Source organism: Leiobunum rupestre, chromosome 4 (genome assembly GCF_980474605.1).
Source record: "Leiobunum rupestre chromosome 4, qqLeiRupe1.1.hap1, whole genome shotgun sequence".
NCBI classification, from domain to species: domain Eukaryota; kingdom Metazoa; phylum Arthropoda; class Arachnida; order Opiliones; family Sclerosomatidae; genus Leiobunum; species Leiobunum rupestre.
Window position 1 is genome coordinate 72,056,423 of NC_143387.1, and position 27,821 is coordinate 72,084,243.

General features: G+C 35.6%; 4 protein-coding genes across 8 annotated transcripts in view; 3 read left to right on the forward strand and 1 right to left on the reverse strand.

Annotated features, from left to right (window-relative positions):
- The first annotated feature begins 850 nt into the window (after window positions 1-850).
- On the forward strand, window positions 851-6,848 carry PolD1 (DNA polymerase delta 1, catalytic subunit). Its single transcript, XM_090174171.1, has 11 exons — window positions 851-1,403; window positions 1,463-1,556; window positions 1,628-2,032; window positions 2,889-3,301; window positions 3,357-3,659; window positions 3,765-4,078; window positions 5,184-5,565; window positions 5,623-6,181; window positions 6,248-6,414; window positions 6,483-6,580; window positions 6,644-6,848. The coding sequence occupies exons 1-11, from the start codon at window positions 927-929 to the stop codon at window positions 6,741-6,743; spliced, it is 3,312 nt and encodes a 1,103-aa protein (XP_090030297.1). The 5' UTR covers window positions 851-926; the 3' UTR covers window positions 6,744-6,848.
- On the reverse strand, window positions 3,793-4,970 carry Coq5 (ubiquinone biosynthesis protein COQ3, mitochondrial). The gene has a single exon (XM_090174174.1). The coding sequence runs from the start codon at window positions 4,826-4,828 to the stop codon at window positions 4,142-4,144; it is 687 nt and encodes a 228-aa protein (XP_090030300.1). The 5' UTR covers window positions 4,829-4,970; the 3' UTR covers window positions 3,793-4,141.
- A 134-nt stretch (window positions 6,849-6,982) lies between the features above and the next one.
- LOC149948966 (uncharacterized) lies at window positions 6,983-13,164 on the forward strand. Of its 2 annotated transcripts, none has more exons than XM_090174172.1 (13): window positions 6,983-7,244; window positions 7,311-7,385; window positions 7,444-7,677; window positions 7,763-8,060; window positions 8,117-8,720; window positions 8,784-9,143; window positions 9,615-9,699; window positions 9,776-9,915; window positions 9,982-10,115; window positions 11,453-11,697; window positions 11,989-12,287; window positions 12,356-12,838; window positions 12,899-13,164. In XM_090174172.1, the coding sequence occupies exons 1-13, from the start codon at window positions 7,169-7,171 to the stop codon at window positions 13,052-13,054; spliced, it is 3,189 nt and encodes a 1,062-aa protein (XP_090030298.1). In that variant the 5' UTR covers window positions 6,983-7,168; the 3' UTR covers window positions 13,055-13,164. The 2 variants fall into 2 exon arrangements, with proteins under 2 accessions (XP_090030298.1, XP_090030299.1); XM_090174173.1 differs by having other exon boundaries at window positions 7,447-7,677.
- Window positions 13,165-14,645: 1,481 nt separating this feature from the next.
- Window positions 14,646-27,821, forward strand: part of Rab3-GEF (Rab3 GDP-GTP exchange factor) — an 81,459-nt gene continuing 68,283 nt past the window's right edge. For 3 of the 4 annotated variants that reach the window (XM_090174167.1, XM_090174168.1, XM_090174170.1), the window contains exon 1: window positions 14,646-14,859. The gene's annotated coding sequence lies outside the window, so the exon portion shown is untranslated. The remainder of the gene's footprint in view (window positions 14,860-27,821) is intronic. The other variant, XM_090174169.1, reaches the window with a different exon arrangement.

A 27,821-nucleotide genomic window follows, 5' to 3' on the forward strand; every position in this document is an offset into this window, starting at 1 on the left:
TACTTCCGCCACGGGTGTCCCAACCCTATCCCCAAGTATCCCCCCGTAACGCATATCTCGCACCTGATTAATTAAATGGACGAGCGGACTGTATTGTCCCACCCGTTACAATGGCTCATAACGAGCAAAAAAAAAAAAATACGTCCTATAAAGGGAATATAACTTTAGCCGCTCCTTTATGACCTTTGACATTTTAGTTTGTTGCGGAGTTAATAACTAAAAAAAATGCGTCTAAGAAGATTCCGGTTAAACTAAAGTTTGTTTGAAACAAATTTATAAACATTTTAGTCATGGAAATGCGTTGCGAGTATCAAAAGCGTTAAAATTCCAATATGAACTCTGGTAGTTGGTTTTCCCTTGACACCTAATGAATTTAACATTACATCACGTACTCTTTTATCTCTAACCAAGAGTCCGTGATTACATAGCGATACTAAATATTCATTAATTCATTCCTTTTGAGACGTTGATGCGAGTTTTTAACAGCTCTGAAAATCACCTATCAGTGATTTGTAATAGGCCTAAAACCTCTTAAGTTTAGAGGAAGTTATCACACTTATATTTATTATTTTACCACGTTAAATCTTTCATAAACAAAATTCAACGCCTGTGTAAATATTATAATGTTTAAAAATAATGCGCCGTAAATTTTTATTCGGTGTTTTTAGTGGCACTATCGCCATCTATATTAACAGGACGAAATCTCTAAAATACTGCTGCCATCTACTGCGTATTTTGAAATGTCATATGATCTGTTCGACTATTTTCATTCTTATTGGCGGGAACGACACGTTAGTCTATTCCTAACCGCTTGCTTTGTTTTCTATCATTATTTTGTAATGTGATTTTGTTATAATTATTAGCTTACCTAATTTGAATTTAATTTTATTACTGTAATTAGTTCCGCTACTTATATCGCTTCGAAGATGCATAAAACCAATGGTAAAAGGAAGCCTTATGAGAATCAGAAAAAATCTCAACCCAAAGCTAAAGCAATGAGAGAAGATGATGATGATGATGACTTTGGAAATCTGGATGATGACTTGGCAATGGAAGAAGAAATGGAAAATGAAATGGCAAATGCTCAGACAGCAGATTTACCTGATAGTCTTGGTGAAGGACCGGAAAATATAGTAACGTCTGACAAGTGGGCCCGTCCATCAACACCGGTTATAAATCCGGAGAAAGATTGTTTAGTATTTCAACAATTGGATATTGATCATTACATTGGTCAAGCTATGACAGGAATGCCTGGACCACAACAAGGTTCGGCTCCTATAATGAGAATGTTTGGAGTAACAGATAAAAGCAACAGCGTGGTGTGCCATGTCCATGGTTTTTCGCCTTTCTTCTACGTAGCAGCACCAACCAACTTCAAAGCTGAACATTGTAGAATGTTTAAGGTTATTTTTCCTTTATATTAAAATTTTTATAATATAAAATTGACTAAATTGCTTTAAAGGAACGACTAGAAGCGGCTGTGATTGCTGATTTAAGATCCACCAAAGACAATGTTGTTACTGCCATTCGGAAAGTCGAAATTGTCCAAAAAGAAAGTAAGTTGACAAAACTTTCTTTGACTTATTAATTTTATTACTTATAAACAGATATTTTATAATATTTTTAGGTATTTATGGTTATCATGAAAACCAAAAAACCTCTTTCTTAAAAATAACTATGTTGCTACCCAGACTTATTGCAGCCGCTAAAAGGTTACTTGAAAGAGGAAATGTACATCTACCAGAATATCCTACATCTCCTTTTAATGCCTATGAGAGCAACATTGATTTTGAGATTAGGTTTATGGTTGAAAAGAATGTCGTTGGCTGTAGTTGGATTGAACTTCCACCTGGATCGTACAAAATTAGGAGCAAAGAATCGTCTGAAAAACGCAGCCTACCAGTCTCTCGTTGTCAAATTGAAGTAGATGTTGGGTGGGAGGATTTCATTTCACACCAACCTGAGGGAGAATGGTCTCGTATCGCTCCATTTAGAATTCTCAGTTTTGACATTGAGTGTGCTGGGAGAAAAGGTATATAAAATCAAGAACTTATTTAGGTTACTAAGAATGTACAAGTCTACTACCTGAGCGTCTAATTCATGAATACTTTGCTTCTAAAATTTAATATAATGTTAATTAAATTTTATTGTTAATAATAACCAGCTAGGCACCACTTTAAGCGACTTTTAAAGCCATAAATTCAGGTGACCGGATTATAATGCGTAGGAGGGTGGTGGCAACCAAAGAGGCATTTTTTCTAATATCGGTACCGGCCAATATTGACTTGTGAAGCCCAAATTGGCCGATACTGATATTAGAGAAATATTTTCAGGAAAACATTTAAAAAAGAAAATTCTCGATTAACTAATTATAATACTTTATTTGATTTGCCACACCATGTACGCTAGACTTCAAAAGCTAGGTCATACCTTTTTTTGGGCGGGGTTACAAATAAAAAACAACGATATTCGATTTGTGATAGAAAATATGTATCAAGTAAAATGAAATGAAAAATTAGAATAAAATGGTATGACAGTGTACGGAACCGTCTTTTACAATGATATTATCATATACACTAATGTTATGATAGATAACAGCCACGAATAACCGATATATCGGCTGTACCCATGTTGGTGCATTCCTGGGGAATACTCCTCTAACTCAATGCCGAAAGTTTTGTTCCAAGTTTTCACCCAGTGCCACAAGCTGGGAACAAACCTTGCTCCTTTTCAACTTTGCTTTAAATTGTTACAGAACCTATTTTTTAGTTAAGGTAGTACTTGCTTTTGTGAACAGGTTGACTCGTATATTCTCAGTAAGCTTAAGAAGTTCTTGAAAAAATACAATTTTTTTTTATGTTGATATTAAATAAATCTCATGTTTACAGGAATTTTTCCCGAGGCGGATAAAGACCCTGTCATTCAAATTGCCAATATGGTGTTAATTCAAGGTGAAAAAGAGCCGTACGTGCGAAATATCTTCACTTTGGGTACTTGCGCACAAATTCCAGGCAGCCAAATACTTTCTTACAAAAGCGAAAAGGAAATGTTGGAGAAATGGGCAGAGTTTATTCGGGAAGTCGATCCAGATATTACTACAGGCTACAATATTCAAAATTTTGACTTTCCTTATTTGATAAATCGATCCAAAACTCTCGGCTCCAAAAACTTCCCATTTTTGGGCCGTATCAAAGACATCCGAACTATCATCCGAGATTCTCAAATTCAATCAAAGCAAATGGGAAGACGAGAAAATAAAATATGTAATATTGAAGGAAGAGTCAATTTTGATATGTTGCAGGTATGTTTTTGTATAATTTTAAATTTTGAACAGTATTTAACACTAATGTTTGTAGATTCTGTTGCGCGACTACAAACTACGTTCCTACACCCTTAACGCAGTCAGTTACCACTTTTTGGAAGAACAGAAGGAAGATGTACAACATTCTATCATCACTGACTTACAAAATGGAGATGACAAAACTCGAAGGCGTCTGGCTGTTTACTGTCTTAAAGACGCCCTACTTCCTCTACGTTTATTGGAGAAGCTTATGTGTATTATTAATTATATGGAAATGGCCAGAGTGACTGGAGTACCATTATCATATCTACTCACTCGAGGACAGCAAATCAAAGTCATTTCTCAGCTAATTAGAAAAGTAATTTATGAAAATTATAATTTTATGATTAGCGTCGTCAAGACATTAAATACTTGTGACTTATGACTATACTAATTTTATTTTAAATTATCTTAATTGTTCTAGGCGAAGGAGCAAGATTTAATCCTGCCAACAATGAGAGTGGAACCTGGAGATGATTTTACTGGTGCGACTGTAATTGAACCAGTGAGAGGATATTATCAAGACCCAATTGCGACTCTCGATTTCTCGTCCCTGTATCCATCTATTATGATGGCTCACAATTTGTGTTACACTACTCTGGTCACCCAAAAGGTTAAGGATAAGTTGGCCCCCAACGAGTTCATTAAAACTCCGTCTGGAAATTATTTTGTAAAGAAGTCGCTGCGACGTGGACTTTTACCTGAAATTTTGGAAAATTTACTTGGGGCAAGAAAAAAGTGAGTTTTTTTTTGAAATTTTTATAATTCTACTGTGTTGTAAATTGGCTATTTCAAATACAGTTATAGTTTAAACGCGGAATGTATGGTGGCAATCCCGTTTAGTATATTAGTGTAGTTCACCTCGGTAAATCCTGCATCTTCTATCATTAGCTTGAATTCTTCTTGATTGGGAAACTGTCTTATACTTTCAACTAAATATTGATAAGACTTCCAATCTTGAGCAAAGAGTTGACCCATAACTGGTATAACTTGAAAAGAGTACCAATCGTAAACTTTACCAAAAATTTCATTTTCTACGTGACTGAACTCTAAACTCAAAAAACGACCACCAGGTTTTAGAATCCTGTAAGCTTCTTCTAATGCTTCTTCTTTTTTAGTCATATTACGAATTCCAAAAGCCACGGTATATGCGTCAAATGTGTTGTTTTCAAAAGCTAGTTTTTCAGCATTGCCCTCAACCCACGTTATACTGCTTGTAAAGCCAAGATCTTTAGCCTTTTGTTTTCCTACTTCTAACATTTTAGGGTTAATATCACAAACTGTAACATGCGATTCAGACACCTCATGGTTTAAAACTTTCTTTATAGTTAAGTTTTCTTTCCTTTTAATGGCACTCAAGAATCGAAAAGCAACATCGCCTGTACCCCCTGCAACATCAATTAGTTTTGTTCCGGGTACAGGATCTAATTTGCACATTAAATAGTCTTTGAATAATCTGTGACTACCTGCACTCATAATATCATTCATTAGATCATATCGAGACGCTACGTTATCAAAGACGTTTCTGACTTTTTCGTATTTTTCCTCTCTTTTTACCCTTTGAAATCCAAAATCTGTATCATTATCTTGAGATTGAGAATTGATATTTCTAAAATTTGTTATTATTCTCAAGTAATTATTTAAAAACTTCGACGGGATCCAAACAAATTTTATGTAGCACGCCATTTTTGTTATAAAAAATCACATGTTGTTAAACGACCAATAGTAACATTGGCTACTTTTGTGCTGCAAAATTAACCAATAAGAACGAAGTTTCTTTTTCGCGGAAAATTCAAACGTCAATTTCTGTCGTGTTCTGACATAAGAATTTATTTACTTCTAGGGCCAAAGATGATTTGAAAAAGGAAACCGATCCTTTTAAACGCAGCGTTTTGGATGGTCGCCAGTTAGCATTGAAAATAAGTGCAAATTCAGTTTATGGCTTCACTGGAGCCCAAGTTGGGAAATTACCTTGTTTAGAAATCTCGCAAAGTGTAACTGCATTTGGACGAATGATGATTGATGAAACTAAAAAACAAGTTGAAGACCAATTCAAATTGGAAAATGGCTACCAGCATGATGCTAAAGTCATATATGGAGACACTGATTCAGTTATGGTGAATTTTGGAGTTAAAACAGTTGCTGAAGCTATGAAATTAGGCAGAGAAGCTGCGGATTTTGTGACTAAAAAATTTCCAGAACCAATTAAACTAGAATTTGAAAAGGTATTGTTATTACTTACTAAAACTTTAAAGTATTTAATTATCTTTTAATTTTTTCAGGTTTATTACCCTTATTTACTAATTAATAAGAAGCGGTATGCCGGTCTCTATTACACAAAACCTGATGTTCATGACAAAATGGATTGTAAAGGAATTGAAACTGTTAGGCGAGACAACTGTCCCCTTGTGGCTGACCTAATAGACACTGTCCTACAGAAGATATTAATCGAGAGGGACACTGTAGGTGCTCAGGCACATGCTAAACAGGTTATTGCTGATCTACTCTGCAACAGAGTAGACATATCTCAACTAGTCATTACCAAGGAACTAACCAAAACAGGCAATGAATACGCAAATAAACAATGTCACGTTGAACTTGCCAATCGTATGCGTAAGAGAGACTCTGGTAGCGCTCCAAATCTTGGAGACCGAGTTCCCTATGTAATAATCCAAGCTAGTAAAGGCACTGCAGCATTTCTTAAATCTGAAGATCCGATTTATGTTCTGGAGAACAATATTCCAATTGACACCCAGTATTACTTGGAAAACCAAATATCCAAACCTTTACTGAGAATTTTTGAACCCATTTTAGGTGCAAAAGCGGAGTCAATATTACTCAGTAAGATTTGTTATTTTTACTAGCTCTTACTTTATTTGGTGTTTTCCATCTTAATTTATTTTTTAGGGGGTGATCACACTAGAACAAAATCAGTCGCAATCTCAAAAGTTGGGGCCCTTTTTGCATTTACTAAAAAATCTAGCAAATGTATCAATTGTAAAGCTCTCATGGATACGGATGATGCTTTATGTAAACATTGCCTGGACAAAGAGAGTGAAATATACATTGCTGAAGTAGGATTCGTTTAAAATAACCTTTCCCGTCTAAATTCTTAATATTTGCTAAAACATTTTGTGTTTAGATGAGTTATTATAATGTCCTTGAAAATAAATTTGCAAAGTTGTGGACGGAGTGTCAAAAGTGCCAGGGCAGTTTTCATCAAGAAGTTCTTTGCACCAAGTAATTATTAGAAGTTTATTAGTTATTATTTTTATAAATTGTAATTTTTATTTTCTGTTTTAGCCGCGATTGCCCAATTTTTTACATGAGAACTAAAGTTAAGAAAGAGTTAGCTGAACAGGATAATGTTATTAAACGATTTCCTGGTATGTACCAGTGGTGATGAGGCCTAACTGATACGGTCTGTCGGGTGGAAAGAATATAAAATAAAAATATTTTTGTGTATAGTTGCTTTCATTTCTAATAAATATTTTTTAACCTCATGAAAATAGAATCATGGCACGCTTGTCTTGGGCGGTATTATTGGGCTATTTTTAGAAATAGTTTGGTGGCTGGTTTGCAAAAACTACTCTGGCAAACTTGTTCAGTGTTTAGAAATAATAAGTGAAAGTGACTAGGTCAAGGGTATACATTTAAATGTAAATAATTTACAATTTTGTTTATAAGACTGCTTTAATTTAAAGTATATTTAATCATTTTAAGTCACAGTACGCGGATTACTATTGTAAGAATTCACTAGCTTTTAGTTATGTATGTAGCAACGAAGTCATTAAGCCTTGGTCAAAATATTTTGCATAGAATTGAGAAATGGTAAAACGCTTGGAAAAAATGGGTAGAAAACCAATTTTTCATATTGAAGATAACAAGACAAATTCTTCGCAACGTAAGAAAGGAATTTTATGACACGTAACATGTACCTTTAAATACGTGTTCTCACCTTATTGTATAGCATCAAGTTCTGGGAATAATTTAAGAGGGTTAATTCATTATGATGATAGTGAGGATTCTTCTGGGTCTGGACAAGGTACTTTGCAAATAAATATACTTCTATTTTATTGATAACATATTGTAACTTCCAATAGAAGAAGAGCCTTGTGTTTCGTCTGCTGGAGAAACTGCCCCTAAAGAAACTAAACAACTAGATCTTGAAGTTGCAGATTTTTTTAAGGAAATTGATGCTATGACAACTAATGATGCTCAAGATACTTCAGAGGCTGAGGCTAAGAGTGATGAAAATGATACCCATGATAAAGATTCAGTAGACGTACTTAATAACAGTGAGCAAGCTAATTCTAGTGTTTCAACTAACGTGCCAGGTAGTAGACAAATTTTTGCCATAATTGATTTATAAAAACTAATAAATAATGAAAGTTATTAAAATTAATGATGTTGTATTTTTAGAATCATGCTCGTGGCAACAGTGTTATGATGAAACCTCTGGCTATACGTATTTTTGGAATACGAAAACAAACGAAGTTACGTGGGAAAGTCCGCTTGAATACAAAGAGTATTTGGAAAGAATTCAAGCAAAAGAGACAGCTAAGAAAGTTGCCCAAAATCATTCTGACTCTTTATATGTAACAAATGGTGAAGCTTCAACATCTTCCGCGGGAAGAATACCTGTTAATGGAGGTGGTAGTTTTTCATTTAAAAATAGTAGCAAACCACCTAAGAAAAGAGCCCACAACCTTATAGAAGGGTAAATATAACTCTTTTTCAAAATTTAAGGTCTAAACTAAACTTTTTGGTTTTTAGTAAAATTGAACCAATAACAATCTTTGGTCCATCAACTTCCGACTCTTCAGATGACGAAAGTTCTACCAAATCTAAGAAAAAGAAAATAATTTTAAATCAACCTGAACTGCATTATGGCCCCTATTTACCCGAACTGCCAATCTCTGTAGCGGATAATTCAATTAACGAAGTTGATAGGCTGCCTGCTAATTCGACTGATAATGAAGAAAAGTCTAACGAAGTTACTGTTAGTGAATCTTCCCATCCTTCGTCTAGTTCAAACAGGGTGGAAGTTAGAGCGGAATATGCCATGGATTTAACTAGAGGGCCCGTTACGCAGTCTACGGAAAATGGTTGCTCGCCTCCTGAAATTCAAGTTGGAAATGTCAGTGATTCTGAAGTACAAAATTCAGAGGACAATGTTTGTGAACTTGAATTAATGTCAGAAGTTTCGGTTTCGCAACCAAGCACTAGTTCCGAAGGTTTTCATCACTCTCATAGCGATCACAGTAGTGGTTTTTGTCCCAATGAAGATGAACCAGATTCAACCTGCACTTCCAAAATAGAAAGGCATTTCCGAAAATCCAAAAGCTCAAGACAACAAGTTGGATGTTCTCTGCCACAGGTACAAATTCCTTAACTACTGCATTGAAAGTAATTTTTAATAAAATGTTCTATATTTCGTCAGAGTTTACAGTTCTTATCACAGTACGAAGTTTCCGATGGTGATTCTGACAGAGAAACACCGGAACCTAGTCCTTTGGAACTTTCCGCAAAATCCAGTCCAGTCAATAACGCGGAAGTTGAAGAACTGTTCGAGATAAATCAACTTGAACAGGCGTCCAATTCCACAGAAAGTGATGTGGTCAGCGGGCCAGTCATTGACAGTGAAGAAAGCAGTCCTAATAATCGTGTTAGTGATTCCGAAGCCAGAGTAGTTCCTATTAGTTCACCGGAGAATATGGAAGACCAACCCTCTGGATCGCAGGATGACGAAATTGATTTGGATGAAATTGAAAAGGAACTAGATCGGGCTTTGGAAAGAAAAGTAAATTAAATTTTCCATTTACACTTTTTGAATTACTGAGCCAATAATGAAGTTCCCATGTATGCTGGTGAAGGAATCTCTTTTGAAAGCTTATTTTCTTGTGGTGATCAATACCATAATTGAATTGATGTGATTTTAAACTGATTAATGTGATTATTGACTAAATTAAAAAAAAAGTGATTTAGCAGTCAACTACGCATCTAATATTATTAGCTATCACAATAGGGCCATCTATCAGTTATCCTTAAATCACTGCTTCAATTATGAATTAATCAGAAAAATCTATAATTTTGTTGCAAACTGACCAATAGTATCATTATTTTCACTTGAGAGCAAAGTCTATTAAAAAATAAAACTTAAAACTCACTCATAAGTAAAAATTACGTTTCCTTCAAAGAAGTAATTATTCATGATGTAATTGTAAAATTGACTATTATAAACGATAGCCTTAAATTATGTTCTTATTTTCAGGCTTGTGAATCCTCTCGTAATAATGATTCACCCCGACCATCTCAAAGAGATAATTCCGAAGAAAACGCTCAATCCGTACCAGGAGGTAATAGTTTTGTTAATAATATAAATAAAGTTAAATTATTTTTTTTAACTAATATTATTGTTCTTGTGATTATCAGACAACTCTCCAGAAGCTGGTCCTAGTTTATCTCAAGAGGAACTTGAACTCTTTTCTAGTGATATTATTGGCAAACTGGAACTTTTAACTACCAATCGTGCTCAAATTCAATTACTATCTACCCTTTTAATTATGGTTGACGTAAGAATGTTTAATCATCAAATATTTGTTAAACTTTTTTGACTTAAATCTTGATCATAAATCAAGGTGCGGTTAACTGATTGGCGTAATGGTGCCTTACCAAGCTATTATTTTATGAACCGATTACGTGAAGCCAATGACGTTCTTAAACAATACGAAGACAGCGCTGTTCCAACTGGTTGGACTTGTAATTGGGACAGGTACAGAATATGTTGCTTAATTTAACGCTTTCCTCTTTTTTTCGTTTACCTTTTTTTAGTTATCCCGTTATCCAATCCATTTCCCCCCATCTTTGAAGTCCTCAATATTCCTCCCCATTTTGATTCTGATACCTGCTGCGTTTCTTATTTTTTTCTCTTATTTACCTAGTATATTTTAAGTACCTATTACTCAGGTTGTTACTTGTAATACTTAATTATAAGCCCAAAAGGATAAGCTTCACTGGCATTAGAAGCTTCACTTCCAAATTTGCGGAAGTACTATTTCATCTATAGTCTTCGTAATAGGTAAGAAAGGGTTTTTTTATAGCTAATTGTAGATGTTACGGGAGGTGTAAAAATGGAAATTCTGTTTTAATAACTCCCTTATCACTATAGTTGAACTTTAAGCTAATGATCTGAAGTTATTGGATAGCAATAGCTGAAATGTCATGGTATGAAAGGGAGAGACAAAAATTGGCCCCGCTTTTAAATGCCAAACGCTGCGAAACGTGTATTTAGAACTATCTCGGGAGATAAATGGTGTGGAATAAGAAAAGCTAGATTCAAAACTTCGCCGTCTGTTTGTGTTATTGAAAATAACATCCGTTCATTAACTTCTGGTTGAATTTTATTTATGATTGTTATGTTATTGCTTGGAAAATATTTAAATCTAGAATTAAAACCTGTTCTTTTATTTTATTTAGATATATTCCTGTCAAATGTGCATTCTTTTCTTTTTTTTCCTGGAAGAAAATGCTTATCCTTCAGGGGTTATAAAAATTGTTTACCCGTAACTCATTTGTGGTTTTTTTTGTTTTTCCGTTCCAGACTTCTAGTGGTCACCGTTACATGGGAGTCTCAGATGAATTGTCAACCCCCCCACTTTTTTTTTTAAAAAAAACTATAATTTGAACAATTGGGTAACCACAAAAACGCTTATTGGGAAGTGATAAAGCCTTTAAAAATCCCTCGATTCTCGCAAGCACAAAGTGTGAAGGATTTACCTGCATTTTGAACCAGCTAATAGACGCAAAAATAATACCATCCAAGTGTTCTTGAACATATATAAACTCGGGTTTCCATGATGTTTTGATCAACAGTATTGTGTAATAGATTTAATGCTATAATACTTTTTTTAAAAGTTATTGATACAATCCAACCAGTTTTAGTGCGTGCAATATTTTAAATACTGGCTCGAATGTATCAAGTTCTAGAATATATATAACCCATTCGTTCTTAATCATTTTCAGCCATTAGATTTCTATATTTTATGAGTATTTCAAGAGCATTTTTCCTGTTTTTCTCTTTCTATCCACTCATCGATATCCTTACCTTAGGGATGAGAGGAGATACTTCTACACAAATCTTCAGACAGGAAGAAGTCAAACTGAATTTCCAGTCGAATCAGTTGAAGAAAATTCTCCAAATGTTACAGAAAATCAGAACGAAGAACCATGTACGCCAATTACTTATGAAAGTATTCTTTCTGCTACACATTCGTCAGCTGGACAACACCCCGTTGTTACTTCTTCCACGGCCGAAGGCTTGTTTCGTTCCGTCGCCAAAAACACTAACAGAACTGGTAAATTGACATTGTAACCAAGAATTCTGTTTGTTATAAGGATCCCTTTAAAACTTTTTTTAGAAAAAAGCAAACAGTATCCTTGCAATTAATCGAGCAACTAAAGAAGGGATGTCTTATGTTGTTTCAATTCTCTCAAGGACTAATTCCAGTATAGTTAAGCAATGGGATTTGGCCTCGACAGAATCGAAAAACAGAGATCTTATTTAATGCCCTTTTCTTAATCTTTCTTAAATACCAAATCCGTGTGGTAACAGTTTCATTTTTCTTATAACTATTTGGTTTATTCAGGGTCAAGAGTGTCGACGGTCCAATTTGGAGAGGCATCTTGCTCATTTCAAACATCTGACCAATCAACCAGTGCTTCTTCGAACCGAGAAGAAACAGTTCAAGCTCAAATTGAATTGCCAATTGAAACACCTCCTCCTCCAACATCTCCTCCGCCATCAATACCCCCTTTACCCAAAAGCCCGCCACCTAGCCCTCCTGACAGCACTGATGCTGGAGATAGTCGTCCAGTGCCAAATGGAACAGTGTACAATGATAATTCACAACAAGATCATCCCTTATCATCAAGTCATCATGCCTTGGTATGGTTCTGTTCGTTTAAATTGTAGTCTTTTTGTACCACAATTGATATTTATAACAATATTTTAAGCCTCAACCAAACTGCCAAATACCACCATTGGTACCATCAGGTCTGCCTGTAATCGGGTCTTTACCAAATGTCCCAAATGCATTGGAGCAACAGCAAATGGCATTTTATGAATCTTTGGGAAATTCCTGGATGCCCCAGCCTTCGGTTGCCAGTGAAGCTACCCAACCCGGAGTTGTAATTGTCAGACCACCGTTATCCAATGGTATTGAAGTGGCTGCCTACTCGGCGCCTCCTTTACAGTGGCCAATTGTGGCCCAACAGCCTCCACCTGAACCATTTTACTACATTCCTGAAGCCAATGGAGTAGCAAATCTTGAAGCAAACATTGTTCCTTCCCCAGCTAATGGGGATGTAGAGGAAGCTGCTAATTCTTCAGCTTCGGTTGAGATTCATATTGATCCGCTTATGGCAATACCAGCCGGCCCATCAAATGCTGGATCTTCAAATGAACAGCAAAACCCACCCAAGAAAGATAAAAAAAAGGTAAAGAAATCTAGCTCTCAAAATTGCCAAAATCTTAATTTAACTAAACTTAATTTGTAGTCCAAACTGGCGACTGGACTATCGTTAAAGAAGAAGAACATTTCATCCTTAGTTCAAAAATGGCAAAAAATTAAAAAGGAACAGCTCCGAGAAGAAGAGGAAGTTGAAGGAAGAAAAAATACAGATCAGGATGGTAACATTTCAACAACAATGTGAGACCAGCATTTTCTTTTTTTGTTATTAATCCAATAATTGGGGACAAAAAAATCTTGTCTAATGTAAATCTCAAAAAATTGTATATAAAATTTATTTAATATTGTGCAGAATCAGTTTTTAAAGTTATCAATAATTAAGCTGACAGGTGGATTGTTATTGTTTCTTAGCAACCAAGGTAATGATTGGTTTAGGTCGTGTTTTAAATAAGAGTTTCTTTTTGATGATGCCATAGGTTTGGTAAACTGTATCACAACCAGGGTTAGGTTTCTTGATTAAAACTGCTAGTGGTTTAGCAATGTCTAGAACCTTCCCATAAAGTATATGATGGCCGATAATGAACATTGGTGTGCCTGATTTAGTGAAATGAATGTCACCTATGAGAGAACCAGATCCAAAATCTTCTGATTTTGATTTAAGATCCCCTTGCAATTCCACTATAAAATATTCTTCGGAATATTCTGCATTTTTCACTATCATTATTTGCACCATAATTATTATTTTGTTCTTCTTTGAGTGCTTTAAAATGAGAAAACAAAACCTTAAATATCATTTAGTTATATGTAAAAGTAGCATTACATACTTATTACAAAATATTTGGAATTACACCAAAAATTACTTGAAATTGGCTAAGAAGCAGTGAAGCACCTAATCGCTACTAATGTGCGAAGCCTTTGCGACTATTTTCCCGCCTTTCGTTTCTAGTCCTTAGATACGTCCAATTTTGATCAAGTTGACGATGAAAGTAGGCCGTAATCATGTGTTGCAGCTAAGGGGATTTCCATGATCCTACTTTGATTGGTTTTAAATGGCGCTGATGGTTGCCTATTTTTAATTTAAAAGAACCTAAGTCGAGGACCTGAATACTTTTTTTTATTTTAGTATCTGATTTTTTCCTGAACCTTTTCACATTTTACCTTTGGCAATTAAATTACCTTTAATAGTAATGAGAAGTAATTTAAATTCCATAACTCTTATCAGGAAAGATAAGACCACTTTTAAAGCAGTTTTAGCTTCGCAGAAATAGAGGCCATTAAAATTTTGATTAGATTAGTTTGACCCACATGTTAATTTCCTTTCATGTCCCTTCTAGAAGCTTCCGTTAGCGGAATAGAATTTCGCGAGTGGGTTAACTGATTAAGCAAATGATCAATACGTTCAGATTAAAGGAAAAGGCCTGATGGTAATGGCTTTATTGATTCTTTTGCGCAACAGTTTGTATACTATGAAAAAAAAATTATGTTTGCGTCTCGAGTAATCCTGGATTAAGCGTTTATCAAAACTAAGATGGGGATGACAAAGATTACGAGCCGGCCGAACTTGACCGGCGTAACGGCGTTAGTCACAGGCCGGTTCCTACGTAAATATGACGTAATTTCGTCAATAACTTTCAAATCGATAAAATCAACACTACAGCGAAATTATAGTTTGATCAACCATATAAGCTATATTTAAATTAAATGTTACGTTCCCGCCTAGGTTTTAAAGTCGGTAGGTTGTTTATTTAAGTCCAAACCGTGCGCTAGAATAATTTTGGTGGCGATCAAGTTAATTGAAAAGTAAATATTGAGTTGGACGGACGGACACACTAACCGATCGAAACCGCCGTCGACAATCGTGGGGGTCGCGCTCAGCCATTGGAGAGTCGAGAAGAAGCCGCTTTGCTGTATTAACATCTACGGCGCGGTCTCCTCGGAATTTCATTCCCAACTTTTAGTTAAAATGTGTTCATAATTAGTAAGTATTTAACATTCAGAACGTATTTGAGTTTCGCGAAACATCGAATAAAGCGACTCGGTCACAAAAGGGTAAGCGGATATTTTTGCAAATATAGTTTTTGTCAAACTTACATTTTCGTGTTTTGAAACAATCTAAGCCTTGGTTCCCCGGACCCAAAATCTTACTTCATACACGTAAAACTATGAAAGTAGGATAGGACTTAGGATTGAGGTTATATACACAACGTAGCGAGTAAGCGCGGTGAACTTCGCTGCATTTTCATAGACCATAATAGCCCCTAGCTATTGTACAGCAGAAAAATTTGATTTACTTTTAAGTTAAACAATAGGGTTTTTTTCTTCTAAACAACGCGTTTTTAGTTCACGTGGGAAAGCGATCAGCTTTTACCTAACTCACGTAATCCTTTAATTACTTATCTTATTCTCAGCTAAGATAAATAAACCTACATTGATATAATAACGACGAATTCGCTGAAGCTTATCCCATTTTATGAATATCCTTAATAATAGAAATGATATATATTTAATTTGCGTCAGGAATAGAATATTCTAAATATTTGAGTTGCACCGTTAATTTGCGTCGGGAATAAAATATTCTAAACATTCCTTTGCACCGTTATGAAGTACATATTGGTCAAATATTTCAATCTTTATTTGCGGAATTTCAAATTTAACTGGGTTGAAGTTTCTGCGTAACAGTGTACCTGCTCGTGTTATCCCAAATTCGGGTAATAACGCCAATTGCCTGTTAATAAAAAGCGATTTATCACGTAGAATTTTTAACTTATTAAAATTGCAACAAAATATAACGTAGCGTTGTCTTGCTGAATTTGAGGGATGGGGAGGGGTTGAATATGTATTATGACGTCAACCTTCTTTTGGAAAACGATAAACAATCGACCTGCAAAGTGCGCCATTCCCAGTCGCTTTAGCAGCTCTGATTCCCGGTGCTGAGAAATCCGAACCTTAACTCTCCCCCACCGCCTTACACTTCTCCGCAAAACGTCGCGCTAAGGAGAATATATACGCATCACCTGTGCAAATAATACTAATGTATTTATTTAATCTTATCCACTTTGGCTCGACTTTAATTTGCAACGAACACGAATCTGATTTTGTTTGCCTTGCAATTTTTCGAAATCCGTCTTAGCGACGCGTATACTCTCTAGAAAAACGAGCGTATGTAAATTTTTGTACGCACCGTAATGTAAACACTCGAATTTCAGTGACCCGCGAGAAACTTTCAAAGAACGCTTTACATACAAATCTGCTTGAAATCTGTATCAGCCCCTAGCATTTAACCATTCTTGCTTATATATATATTCCGAAAACCCAGTGACCTGTTTCCTGTTTTTAGTCGCGTAGTATATAGGCTTAGTGGAAATTGAGGTCCTGGGCTAGGGGTTTTACGCCCCGTCTCTCGATCGATCCAGTTGTACAGGGTTCTAAAAACTCCGCATTTCACTCTGCGTGACTGTGTTGCGGGTTCTTCCTCCGTTATTTAGGGCCTTTCGTCGCGTATATTGACGGCTCATTTTTAGTCCGCAGCGTCCTAGATGGCGCCGGAATTATACTCTCACACTTAGTTGACTATAAGTCAAAATATAGTCTGTCGTTTATTTCGCCATCTACATCTACATTCGTGCAATAGAATATTTTGCAGGAAAAGCACAGTAATCACGTTTCATATAAATTTAATTTTTAATAGGCGATTCCGAAAAAGATCGGTGGTCACATGATTGGTTACTTTCTGTTGTATGGTTAAAGTATTTGAGCGCGCTTTATTTTTCATTTTCAACGCGCGTGCACAATCGCGCGAGCCACAATATACTAATATATATATCTTAATTTGAATTTAGTTATCTGAGCGTAGAATAAAAGGGTTTGTTTGTAGTTGGTTTTATTTTCAATATATTCATCTAAAACATTGTATAATCATACTATCATTAGACGCGGCTGAAGGACCGCGGTCAGAAAGCTCTCGAAAATTTTACTAAAATAAAATAAAGTATACCATGAAGTAACAGAACGTTTATTTTAAAACTTTTTTGATTACCGTAAACCTTGGTAAAGAAAGAAAATATATACGAAAATTAGCAATAATTTGAAAATTACGAAGCAAATTAATCTTAAGATTAAGGAATTAAGTTAAATTTTAAATTAAAGAAATTAAATTACGGATTATTTCAGTAAAATTACGAATTATTTCAGTAAAATTACGAATTATTTCAGTAAAATTACGAATTATTTCAGTAAAATTACGAATTATTTCAGTAAAATTACGAATTATTTCAGTAAAATTACGAATGATTTCAGTAAAATTACGAATGATTTCAGTAAAATTACGAATGATTTCAGTAAAATTACGAATGATTTCAGTAAAATTACGAATGATTTCAGTAAAATTACGAATGATTTCAGTAAAATTACGAATGATTTCAGTAAACTTACGAATGATTTCAGTAAACTTACGAATGATTTCAGTAAACTTACGAATGATTTCAGTAAACTTACGAATGATTTCAGTAAAATTACGAATTATTTCAGTAAAATTACGAATGATTTCAGTAAAATTACGAATTCTTTCAGTAAAATTACGAATTATATTAATTTAGTAAAATTACGAGTTATATTAATTTAGTAAAATTACGAGTTATATTAATTTAGTAAAATTACGAGTTATATTAATTTAGTAAAATTACGAGTTATATTAATACAGTAAAATTACGAGTTATATTAATTTAGTAAAATTACGAATTATATTAATAAAGTAAAATTACGAATTATATTAATAAAGTAAAATTACGAATTATATTAATAAAGTAAAATTACGAGTTATATTATTTCAGTAAAATTACGAATTATTTCAGTAAAATTACGAATTCTTTCAGTAAAATTACGAGTTATATTAATTTAGTAAAATTACGAGTTATATTAATTTAGTAAAATTACGAGTTATTAATTTAGTAAAATTACGAGTTATTAATTTAGTAAAATTACGAGTTATATTAATACAGTAAAATTACGAGTTATATTAATACAGTAAAATTACGAGTTATATTAATTTAGTAAAATTACGAGTTATATTAATTTAGTAAAATTACGAGTTATATTAATTTAGTAAAATTACGAGTTATATTAATTTAGTAAAATTACGAGTTATATTAATATAGTAAAATTACGAATTATATTAATATAGTAAAATTACGAATTATATTAATAAAGTTAAATTACGAATTATATTAATAAAGTTAAATTACGAATTATATTAATACAGTAAAATTACGAGTTATATTAATACAGTAAAATTACGAGTTATATTAATTTAGTAAAATTACGAGTTATATTAATTTAGTAAAATTACGAGTTATATTAATTTAGTAAAATTACGAGTTATATTAATTTAGTAAAATTACGAGTTATATTAATTTAGTAAAATTACGAGTTATATTAATTTAGTAAAATTACGAGTTATATTAATTTAGTAAAATTACGAGTTATATTAATTTAGTAAAATTACGAGTTATATTAATTTAGTAAAATTACGAGTTATATTAATACAGTAAAATTACGAATTATATTAATAAAGTAAAATTACGAATTATATTAATAAAGTAAAATTACGAATTATATTAATAAAGTAAAATTACGAATTATATTAATAAAGTAAAATTACGAATTATATTAATATAGTAAAATTACGAATTATATCAATATAGTAAAATTACGAATTATATTAATAAAGTAAAATTACGAATTATATTAATAAAGTAAAATTACGAATTATATTAATACAGTAAAATTACGAATTATATTAATTTAGTAAAATTACGAATTATATTAAGTAAAATTACGAATTATATTAATACAGTAAAATTACGAATTATATTAATACAGTAAAATTACGAATTATATTAATACAGTAAAATAACGAATTATATTAATACAGTAAAATTACGAATTATATTAATACAGTAAAATTACCGATTAAATTTAATATTAAAGTAAAATTACCGATTAAATTTAATATTAAAGTAAAATTACCGATTAAATTTAATATTAAAGTAAAATTACCGATTAAATTTAATATTAAAGTAAAACTACCGATTAAATTTAATATTAAAGTAAAACTACCGATTAAATTTAATATTAAAGTAAAACTACCGATTAAATTTAATATTAAAGTAAAGTTGCCGATTAAATTTAGTATTAAAGTAAAATTATTATTACTGTGAACATTAAGATAATTTTCTGTATTCATGGGAAATTGAATAAGAAACGTTTTGCAAGAGTTTGACAAAGACCAGCGGGTCGAAAGCTAGCTGGTTTTAAATACGGTCAATGTGTTCACATAAGCGCCGGACTGTATTTCACCTTTTGGTAGCTTGTTTGTTACCCTAAAATAAAACGTGTGACTGACCTAATCGATTGGGCATTAGGCATTAGTTGGCTTCACCACGTTCCACGTTGTAAATTTGCGTGTAACCGCGCGGGGTTAATTACCCTGAAACCTTCCCCGAATATTTAATTTCCAACGGGGGAGGAGGCGAACGTGCGACCTTCACCAGTCCGCAATATTGATTTTAACCCCCCCCCCTTTAAATGTTGATATTTACCCTTTCATCCGCTATTCCAAAGTGAAAGTGTTCCATTAGAGGAAAGTAAAAAATAACTCACCAAAAGGCGGTAATTGGACCGGACCCCTAAAAATGAACTTCACCCTGGACACCAGAGTGCTGCGTGAGGAACACTTCTACAGGCGTCAGTAGGACAAATTTGGAAATGCTCTGGAGAGCGGGGCCCCTGAGATCCTATAATAGTTATTTTTATTAATTCAGCTACGCTTTGCCGAACTTGTTTTTATGTTGCTCTTACGCCATAGCTTTATTTGAATAGTTTTGACACACGCGTTTTTCACTGTAATTTTAAAAAAATTCATAAAAATTAAGGGAATTTGCGAATTTTTCCTTAAAGTAAATTTTAAAAAAATTCTTTAAAGTCGAGAATTTTTGTAAAATTTCCTAAAAGTCAGGGAACATGAAAACATTTCCAAAAAGTCAGGGAATTTGAAAAAATTTCCTAAAAGTCAGGCCTAAAAGTCAGGGAATTTGAAAAAAAAATCGTAAATATCAGGGAATTTGAAAAAAATTCCTAAAAGTCAGGTAATTTAAATTTTTTTTTCTAAAAGTCAGGGAATTTGAATCTTTTTCTAAAAGTCAGGGAATTTAAAAATGGCGAAATAATCAGTTAAATAAATTTTTGAAAGATGAAGATGCGCTCGCGGAATCTCCCAAGCCTCTCATTGATGGGGTAACAAAGCAATCCCGTAGGCTGATAGCCCGTCTTCCGTTGTGGCAAGCGCTTGTTTCCCCCAAGTGTATGGAAACGGAGTCTGTATACTCTCTATTTTACCTTCTTTTTAATATGTATTAAATATTTTGCAAGATTGTATCTCAAACCTTTCAAATATTATCCGGGGAAATTAGACAATTGGTCAGGAAAAAACCGTGAAATTCATTCGGAAAATTTCGTCCAATCAAATCAGCCCAGTATCTGATTGGTTCCTTAAAGGGGAACGACCAAGCTTTCCCAAATATCGCCTTATTTGCATACCAAAAGATCAGCAAGACGTTCAATATGCTTACACGTATCTCATTTTGTCTTGAAAAAATAGTTTTTGGCCTAAAAATTTGAAACGCAAAATAACGCCAAGTATTTGGGTTTGAATTTTCGCCGCCATCTTAAGGTGTATCGCCAGCGCCAGCAGCACCTTAGTGAGCGATTTGCGAACTATCCTAACTTTTAAAATCGCGCAATTTAGGATTAGGTGTCGTATAACTGGAACGCGCCGCGCGTGCAAACAAATCTTCCGCGTCTCCAGCAGCGCGCGCTTTTGCGTTGTTTTTCTGTCTCACCGATTTCTTACCAGGTGTCGCGGCGGACGCGCGCTTTTCAATTTCCCGAAATTTCTTTATTTTATTAAAAATTAACCACTTAATATTTGTTTATGCGGTTTTCGCCATAAATTTTAGTTTTTAACGGGCTATAGGACTATCTAACTGGTTAAAGCTTAACTAACCTCTTCCGACGTCGTTGAAATAAAGATATTCTATATATTATAGTATATGGATATGGAATCTCTAAGTGATATATTATATATTATATTCCAAGTACCTAGAATACGTGAAAGTCCCAATTATTTTCCAGGTCTCCAAACAACCCCGATATTATTGGTCTCTAATAAACCCTATGTTCAATAAATCCGGGGGGAAAATAACAGTGCTTAAAATATGTTTATACTTTCGTACAAGGACAGTTCACAAAAGGCTCAAAACGAATCAATACTCAATAGATGCTTCAAAAATGTCCAATCAGCGGTAGGAAGAACTAGCATATAGATCAAGGTATTCAAAAGGACAAAAAAGTAGCGATGGTGAGAGCGTCGACGCGAAAAACTTGCGTTAGGCCTAACGGAAATTTTTGGCGTCAACGTTCGCCATGGTGGTATTTTGGCATTTTCGCAACGACGTGTTGGCCACACAAACGCTTTTGTTGGCCACGTTTTGAAGAAAAATGAAATACCTTTAGTAATATAAATAATTCTTAAAAAATAAGATTACTACTACAAAATATATCAATTTACATTAAAGGGAATGTAACGTGCAAAGCAATCTTTATGGAAGACTCCTTAAGTTTTTCAAATTTCCCTGTACATTTCTAAAGCCAAAGACAAGAGCGGCCAGAGCTGCAAACGTTGGAGTTCCACAGCAAATAAATACCTGAGGTTATATTCCCTTTCATAAAGATTTTTTATTTCAATTTTATTATTTAGTTTTGTTCAGTCAAATATGGATGTAAATTGGTGGATCTTAAAATTAATTTGGCGCGTGAAAATACGTCGCCATGTTAGGGTATAAAAGCGGGTAAATATGCCTGCTATACATCACAATGCAAAGGTCAATTATTAATTTAAATATTTGGAGTTAAGCCTCGCTCAGAAAAAAGTCTTTAAAACTTTGCCAACAAAAGCGTTTGTTTGACTAAAGGCCTATTTACACGAGCAAACGAAATGTTGTCGTGATTTCATAATTCTACTACAAAATATGACTTCATACAGGAATCCATACCTCTACTTGCGTATGGTCAAAAGTAAATGAACCAAAGTTATCAGACTGCTCCCCATGTTGGAAGCGTTTTCCTTATGAAGTAACATTTTTACGTCGAATTTGAAATTTTGCGCGCTTCTAGGTCGAAAAAAAACGTTTTGGTTTTTATGAAACCATTTTGCATACATATAAATAACTATACCCACAATTCCCAAGTGCCTCAAAAGACGGGGATGGAAATTAGCTTTTATTTATCTTGATTTTCTCATCATTTTCACAAGGAAAACGCCCTCCGATTCTGAGCGCTATTTCGATAACTTCGGTTCATTTACTTCTGGTATGGTAAGATCACTCTGACGGCTTTGGCACCGCCTACGAGAGAAAAAAATCCCCTCTGCGCGCGCTCAACTCTCACGTAGTTGTTAGGAGCAACAAATACAGCACCCCACACAAGAAGAACGCAAACCGTCAAAAGTCGTGAATTTGCTTGCTCTAGCGCCCGCTGCCGTCGGAAGGGGAAATTCTTAAATTGTCTCCCCCCCTCCCGTAAAACGTTCAGCGTAAAGGTTCGTTCAATGAAATTTGTATACAACACTGCGTTAGCGTGTTTAAAGGCTAACTGCGTTCTCCTTGTGTTTGTTGCTTCTAGTTTAAGTTAACATAGTAATGTCAAAAAAAAAACCGTCAGCCACATCGAGACGAAAATTTGCCGCGATAAGCATTCCAAGTAGAGGTATGGATTCCTGCTTTATACGAATAAATGTATTTCATTTAGTTTTACGTAATCAAAAGGATGTGTACGAAAGTAATTGATTGAAATATTGGAAACTAAGTCTGTCACAAAAAAAGGCTGTAGAGTGTTGTCGTCTGAAACCCTGCGACGTCACCATTGTAATTTGCCTATTAATAAAAAACGGTAACTGTCATGGCGGCCACTATTAACGAAAGCGTTTGTGTGGCCAACACATTGTAGAAATGTTTTCTCGATTCACATTGACCGAAAATGTTTCGAGAAAATGTTGCGTCGTGTGAACAAGACATCAAGACAATACAAAACATCAAACTTCGGAGACAAAAATTATTTATTAGTGGAAATTTAAGGCACAGATAAACATACAGTCCTAAGAAGTGAATTTCCCCTTGATACTTAAGATTTAAAAAGTAAAAAGAATAAGAAAAACCAATTTGTTTTTCTACTCCCAAAGGAAACGCCATAGTTTAATTATACTACCAGATCCTTTAATTTGATAAAAAGCTCCTTCCATTTCCCTCAGTTTTGTTTGGACCGAAATTCCTCGTAAAATATGAAAATGTAAACGTTAAATAAGCTGGCTTTAGGTCTCCAAGGGCTTCCACGAACGTTTATTTTTAGCGGCGTACTTGAATTTTCCTTTCCGAAATCCTCTCTGTACATAAAGAGTCCCAAAGGAGACTGCATTCGAGAAGAGAATATTAAATTCCCTATTTATAAACTAATTTCACATAAATGTCGCTAGCTACGTTAAAAACAAGTCGTAGCGCGCATGATTTTTTTATTTAGAATATTTCAAGTACGCCCGTCTTGATCAATTCCATCTCCACGAAGCTGCTGTGGCGGGGTCTAAAAATACGCGCGTTTTCACATCCCCTCGAAGATAATGTAAGCCTAACAGCAGCGCTACCCTAGGGAGCTTTCCAGACGAAACTCCCACAGCCAAGTTAATATCTCGCCTTGGCCGCTACGTGGCTCTATGTTAAATGTGAAGGATAATTTCTTCCACCAGTTTTCACAGCAGCTCTGTAGTATCTAGTGCTGGTTACGTTCAGAAGCTTTTGGGGAACCTAGTGCTAGTTACGTTCAGAAGCTTTTGGGGAACCTAGTGCTAGTTACGTTCAGAAGCTTTTGGGGAAACTTGTGCTAGTTTCGTTCAGAAGCTTTTGGGGAAACTAGTGCTAGTTTCGTTCAGAAGCTTTTGGGGAACCTAGTGCTAGTTACGTTCAGAAGCTTTTGGGGAACCTAGTGCTAGTTACGTTCAGAAGCTTTTGGGGAACCTAGTGCTAGTTACGTTCAGAAGCTTTTGGGGTAAGTAGTGCTAGTTACGTTCAGAAGCTTTTGGGGAACCTAGTGCTAGTTACGTTCAGAAGCTTTTTGGGTAAGTAGTGCTAGTTACGTTAAGAAGCTTTTGGGGTAAGTAGTGCTAGTTACGTTCAGAAGCTTTTGGGGAACCTAGTGCTAGTTTCGTTCAGAAGCTTTTGGGGTAAGTAGTGCTAGTTACGTTCAGAAGCTTTTGGGGAAACTAGTGCTAGTTTCGTTCAGAATCTTTTGGGGAACCTAGTGCTAGTTACGTTCAGAAGCTTTTGGGGTAAGTAGTGCTAGTTACGTTAAGAAGCTTTTGGGGTAAGTAGTGCTAGTTACGTTAAGAAGCTTTTGGGGTAAGTAGTGCTAGTTACGTTAAGAAGCTTTTGGGGAACCTAGTGCTAGTTTCGTTCAGAAGCTTTTGGGGTAAGTAGTGCTAGTTACGTTCAGAAGCTTTTGGGGAAACTAGTGCTAGTTTCGTTCAGAAGCTTTTGGGGAACCTAGTGCTAGTTACGTTCAGAAGCTTTTGGGGTAAGTAGTGCTAGTTACGTTAAGAAGCTTTTGGGGTAAGTAGTGCTAGTTACGTTAAGAAGCTTTTGGGGTAAGTAGTGCTAGTTACGTTAAGAAGCTTTTGGGGTAAGTAGTGCTAGTTACGTTCAGAAGCTTTTGGGGAACCTAGTGCTAGTTACGTTCAGAAGCTTTTGGGGAACCTAGTGCTAGTTTCGTTCAGAAGCTTTTGGGGTAAGTAGTGCTAGTTACGTTAAGAAGCTTTTGGGGTAAGTAGTGCTAGTTGCGTTCAGAAGCTTTTGGGGAACCTAGTGCTAGTTACGTTCAGAAGCTTTTGGGGAACCTAGTGCTAGTTACGTTCAGAAGCTTTTGGGGAACCTAGTGCTAGTTACGTTAAGAAGCTTTTGGGGAACCTAGTGCTAGTTACGTTCAGAAGCTTTTGGGGAACCTAGTGCTAGTTACGTTCAGAAGCTTTTGGGGAACCTAGTGCTAGTTACGTTCAGAAGCTTTTGGGGAACCTAGTGCTAGTTACGTTCAGAAGCTTTTGGGGAACCTAGTGCTAGTTACGTTCAGAAGCTTTTGGGGTAAGTAGTGCTAGTTACGTTCAGAAGCTTTTGGGGTAAGTAGTGCTAGTTACGTTAAGAAGCTTTTGGGGTAAGTAGTGCTAGTAACGTTAAAAAGCTTTTGGGGTAAGTAGTGCTAGTTACGTTAAGAAGCTTTTGGGGAACCTAGTGCTAGTTACGTTAAGAAGCTTTTGGGGAACCTAGTGCTAGTTTCGTTCAGAAGCTTTTGGGGTAAGTAGTGCTAGTTACGTTCAGAAGCTTTTGGGGAAACTAGTGCTAGTTTCGTTCAGAAGCTTTTGGGGAACCTAGTGCTAGTTACGTTCAGAAACTTTTGGGGTAAGTAGTGCTAGTTACGTTCAGAAGCTTTTGGGGAACCTAGTGCTAGTTACGTTAAGAAGCTTTTGGGGTAAGTAGTGCTAGTTACGTTCAGAAGCTTTTGGGGAACCTAGTGCTAGTTACGTTCAGAAGCTTTTGGGGAACCTAGTGCTAGTTACGTTCAGAAGCTTTTGGGGAACCTAGTGCTAGTTACGTTCAGAAGCTTTTGGGGAACCTAGTGCTAGTTACGTTCAGAAGCTTTTGGGGAACCTAGTGCTAGTTACGTTCAGAAGCTTTTGGGGAACCTAGTGCTAGTTACGTTCAGAAGCTTTTGGGGAACCTAGTGCTAGTTACGTTCAGAAGCTTTTGGGGAACCTAGTGCTAGTTACGTTCAGAAGCTTTTGGGGAACCTAGTGCTAGTTACGTTCAGAAGCTTTTGGGGTAAGTAGTGCTAGTTACGTTCAGAAGCTTTTGGGGAACCTAGTGCTAGTTACGTTCAGAAGCTTTTGGGGAACCTAGTGCTAGTTACGTTCAGAAGCTTTTGGGGAACCTAGTGCTAGTTACGTTCAGAAGCTTTTGGGGTAAGTAGTGCTAGTTACGTTAAGAAGCTTTTGGGGTAAGTAGTGCTAGTTACGTTAAGAAGCTTTTGGGGTAAGTAGTGCTAGTTACGTTAAGAAGCTTTTGGGGTAAGTAGTGCTAGTTACGTTCAGAAGCTTTTGGGGAACCTAGTGCTAGTTACGTTCAGAAGCTTTTGGGGAACCTAGTGCTAGTTTCGTTCAGAAGCTTTTGGGGTAAGTAGTGCTAGTTACGTTAAGAAGCTTTTGGGGTAAGTAGTGCTAGTTACGTTCAGAAGCTTTTGGGGAACCTAGTGCTAGTTACGTTCAGAAGCTTTTGGGGAACCTAGTGCTAGTTACGTTCAGAAGCTTTTGGGGAACCTAGTGCTAGTTACGTTCAGAAGCTTTTGGGGAACCTAGTGCTAGTTACGTTCAGAAGCTTTTGGGGAACCTAGTGCTAGTTACGTTCAGAAGCTTTTGGGGAACCTAGTGCTAGTTTCGTTCAGAAGCTTTTGGGGTAAGTAGTGCTAGTTACGTTCAGAAGCTTTTGGGGAAACTAGTGCTAGTTTCGTTCAGAAGCTTTTGGGGAACCTAGTGCTAGTTACGTTCAGAAACTTTTGGGGTAAGTAGTGCTAGTTACGTTCAGAAGCTTTTGGGGAACCTAGTGCTAGTTACGTTAAGAAGCTTTTGGGGTAAGTAGTGCTAGTTACGTTCAGAAGCTTTTGGGGAACCTAGTGCTAGTTACGTTCAGAAGCTTTTGGGGAACCTAGTGCTAGTTACGTTCAGAAGCTTTTGGGGAACCTAGTGCTAGTTACGTTCAGAAGCTTTTGGGGAACCTAGTGCTAGTTACGTTCAGAAGCTTTTGGGGAACCTAGTGCTAGTTACGTTCAGAAGCTTTTGGGGAACCTAGTGCTAGTTACGTTCAGAAGCTTTTGGGGAACCTAGTGCTAGTTACGTTCAGAAGCTTTTGGGGAACCTAGTGCTAGTTACGTTCAGAAGCTTTTGGGGAACCTAGTGCTAGTTACGTTCAGAAGCTTTTGGGGTAAGTAGTGCTAGTTACGTTCAGAAGCTTTTGGGGAACCTAGTGCTAGTTACGTTCAGAAGCTTTTGGGGAACCTAGTGCTAGTTACGTTCAGAAGCTTTTGGGGAACCTAGTGCTAGTTACGTTCAGAAGCTTTTGGGGTAAGTAGTGCTAGTTACGTTAAGAAGCTTTTGGGGTAAGTAGTGCTAGTTACGTTAAGAAGCTTTTGGGGTAAGTAGTGCTAGTTACGTTAAGAAGCTTTTGGGGTAAGTAGTGCTAGTTACGTTCAGAAGCTTTTGGGGAACCTAGTGCTAGTTACGTTCAGAAGCTTTTGGGGAACCTAGTGCTAGTTTCGTTCAGAAGCTTTTGGGGTAAGTAGTGCTAGTTACGTTAAGAAGCTTTTGGGGTAAGTAGTGCTAGTTACGTTCAGAAGCTTTTGGGGAACCTAGTGCTAGTTACGTTCAGAAGCTTTTGGGGAACCTAGTGCTAGTTACGTTAAGAAGCTTTTGGGGAACCTAGTGCTAGTTACGTTCAGAAGCTTTTGGGGAACCTAGTGCTAGTTACGTTCAGAAGCTTTTGGGGAACCTAGTGCTAGTTACGTTCAGAAGCTTTTGGGGAACCTAGTGCTAGTTACGTTCAGAAGCTTTTGGGGAACCTAGTGCTAGTTACGTTCAGAAGCTTTTGGGGTAAGTAGTGCTAGTTACGTTCAGAAGCTTTTGGGGTAAGTAGTGCTAGTTACGTTAAGAAGCTTTTGGGGTAAGTAGTGCTAGTTACGTTAAGAAACTTTTGGGGTAAGTAGTGCTAGTTACGTTAAGAAGCTTTTGGGGAACCTAGTGCTAGTTTCGTTCAGAAGCTTTTGGGGTAAGTAGTGCTAGTTACGTTCAGAAGCTTTTGGGGAAACTAGTGCTA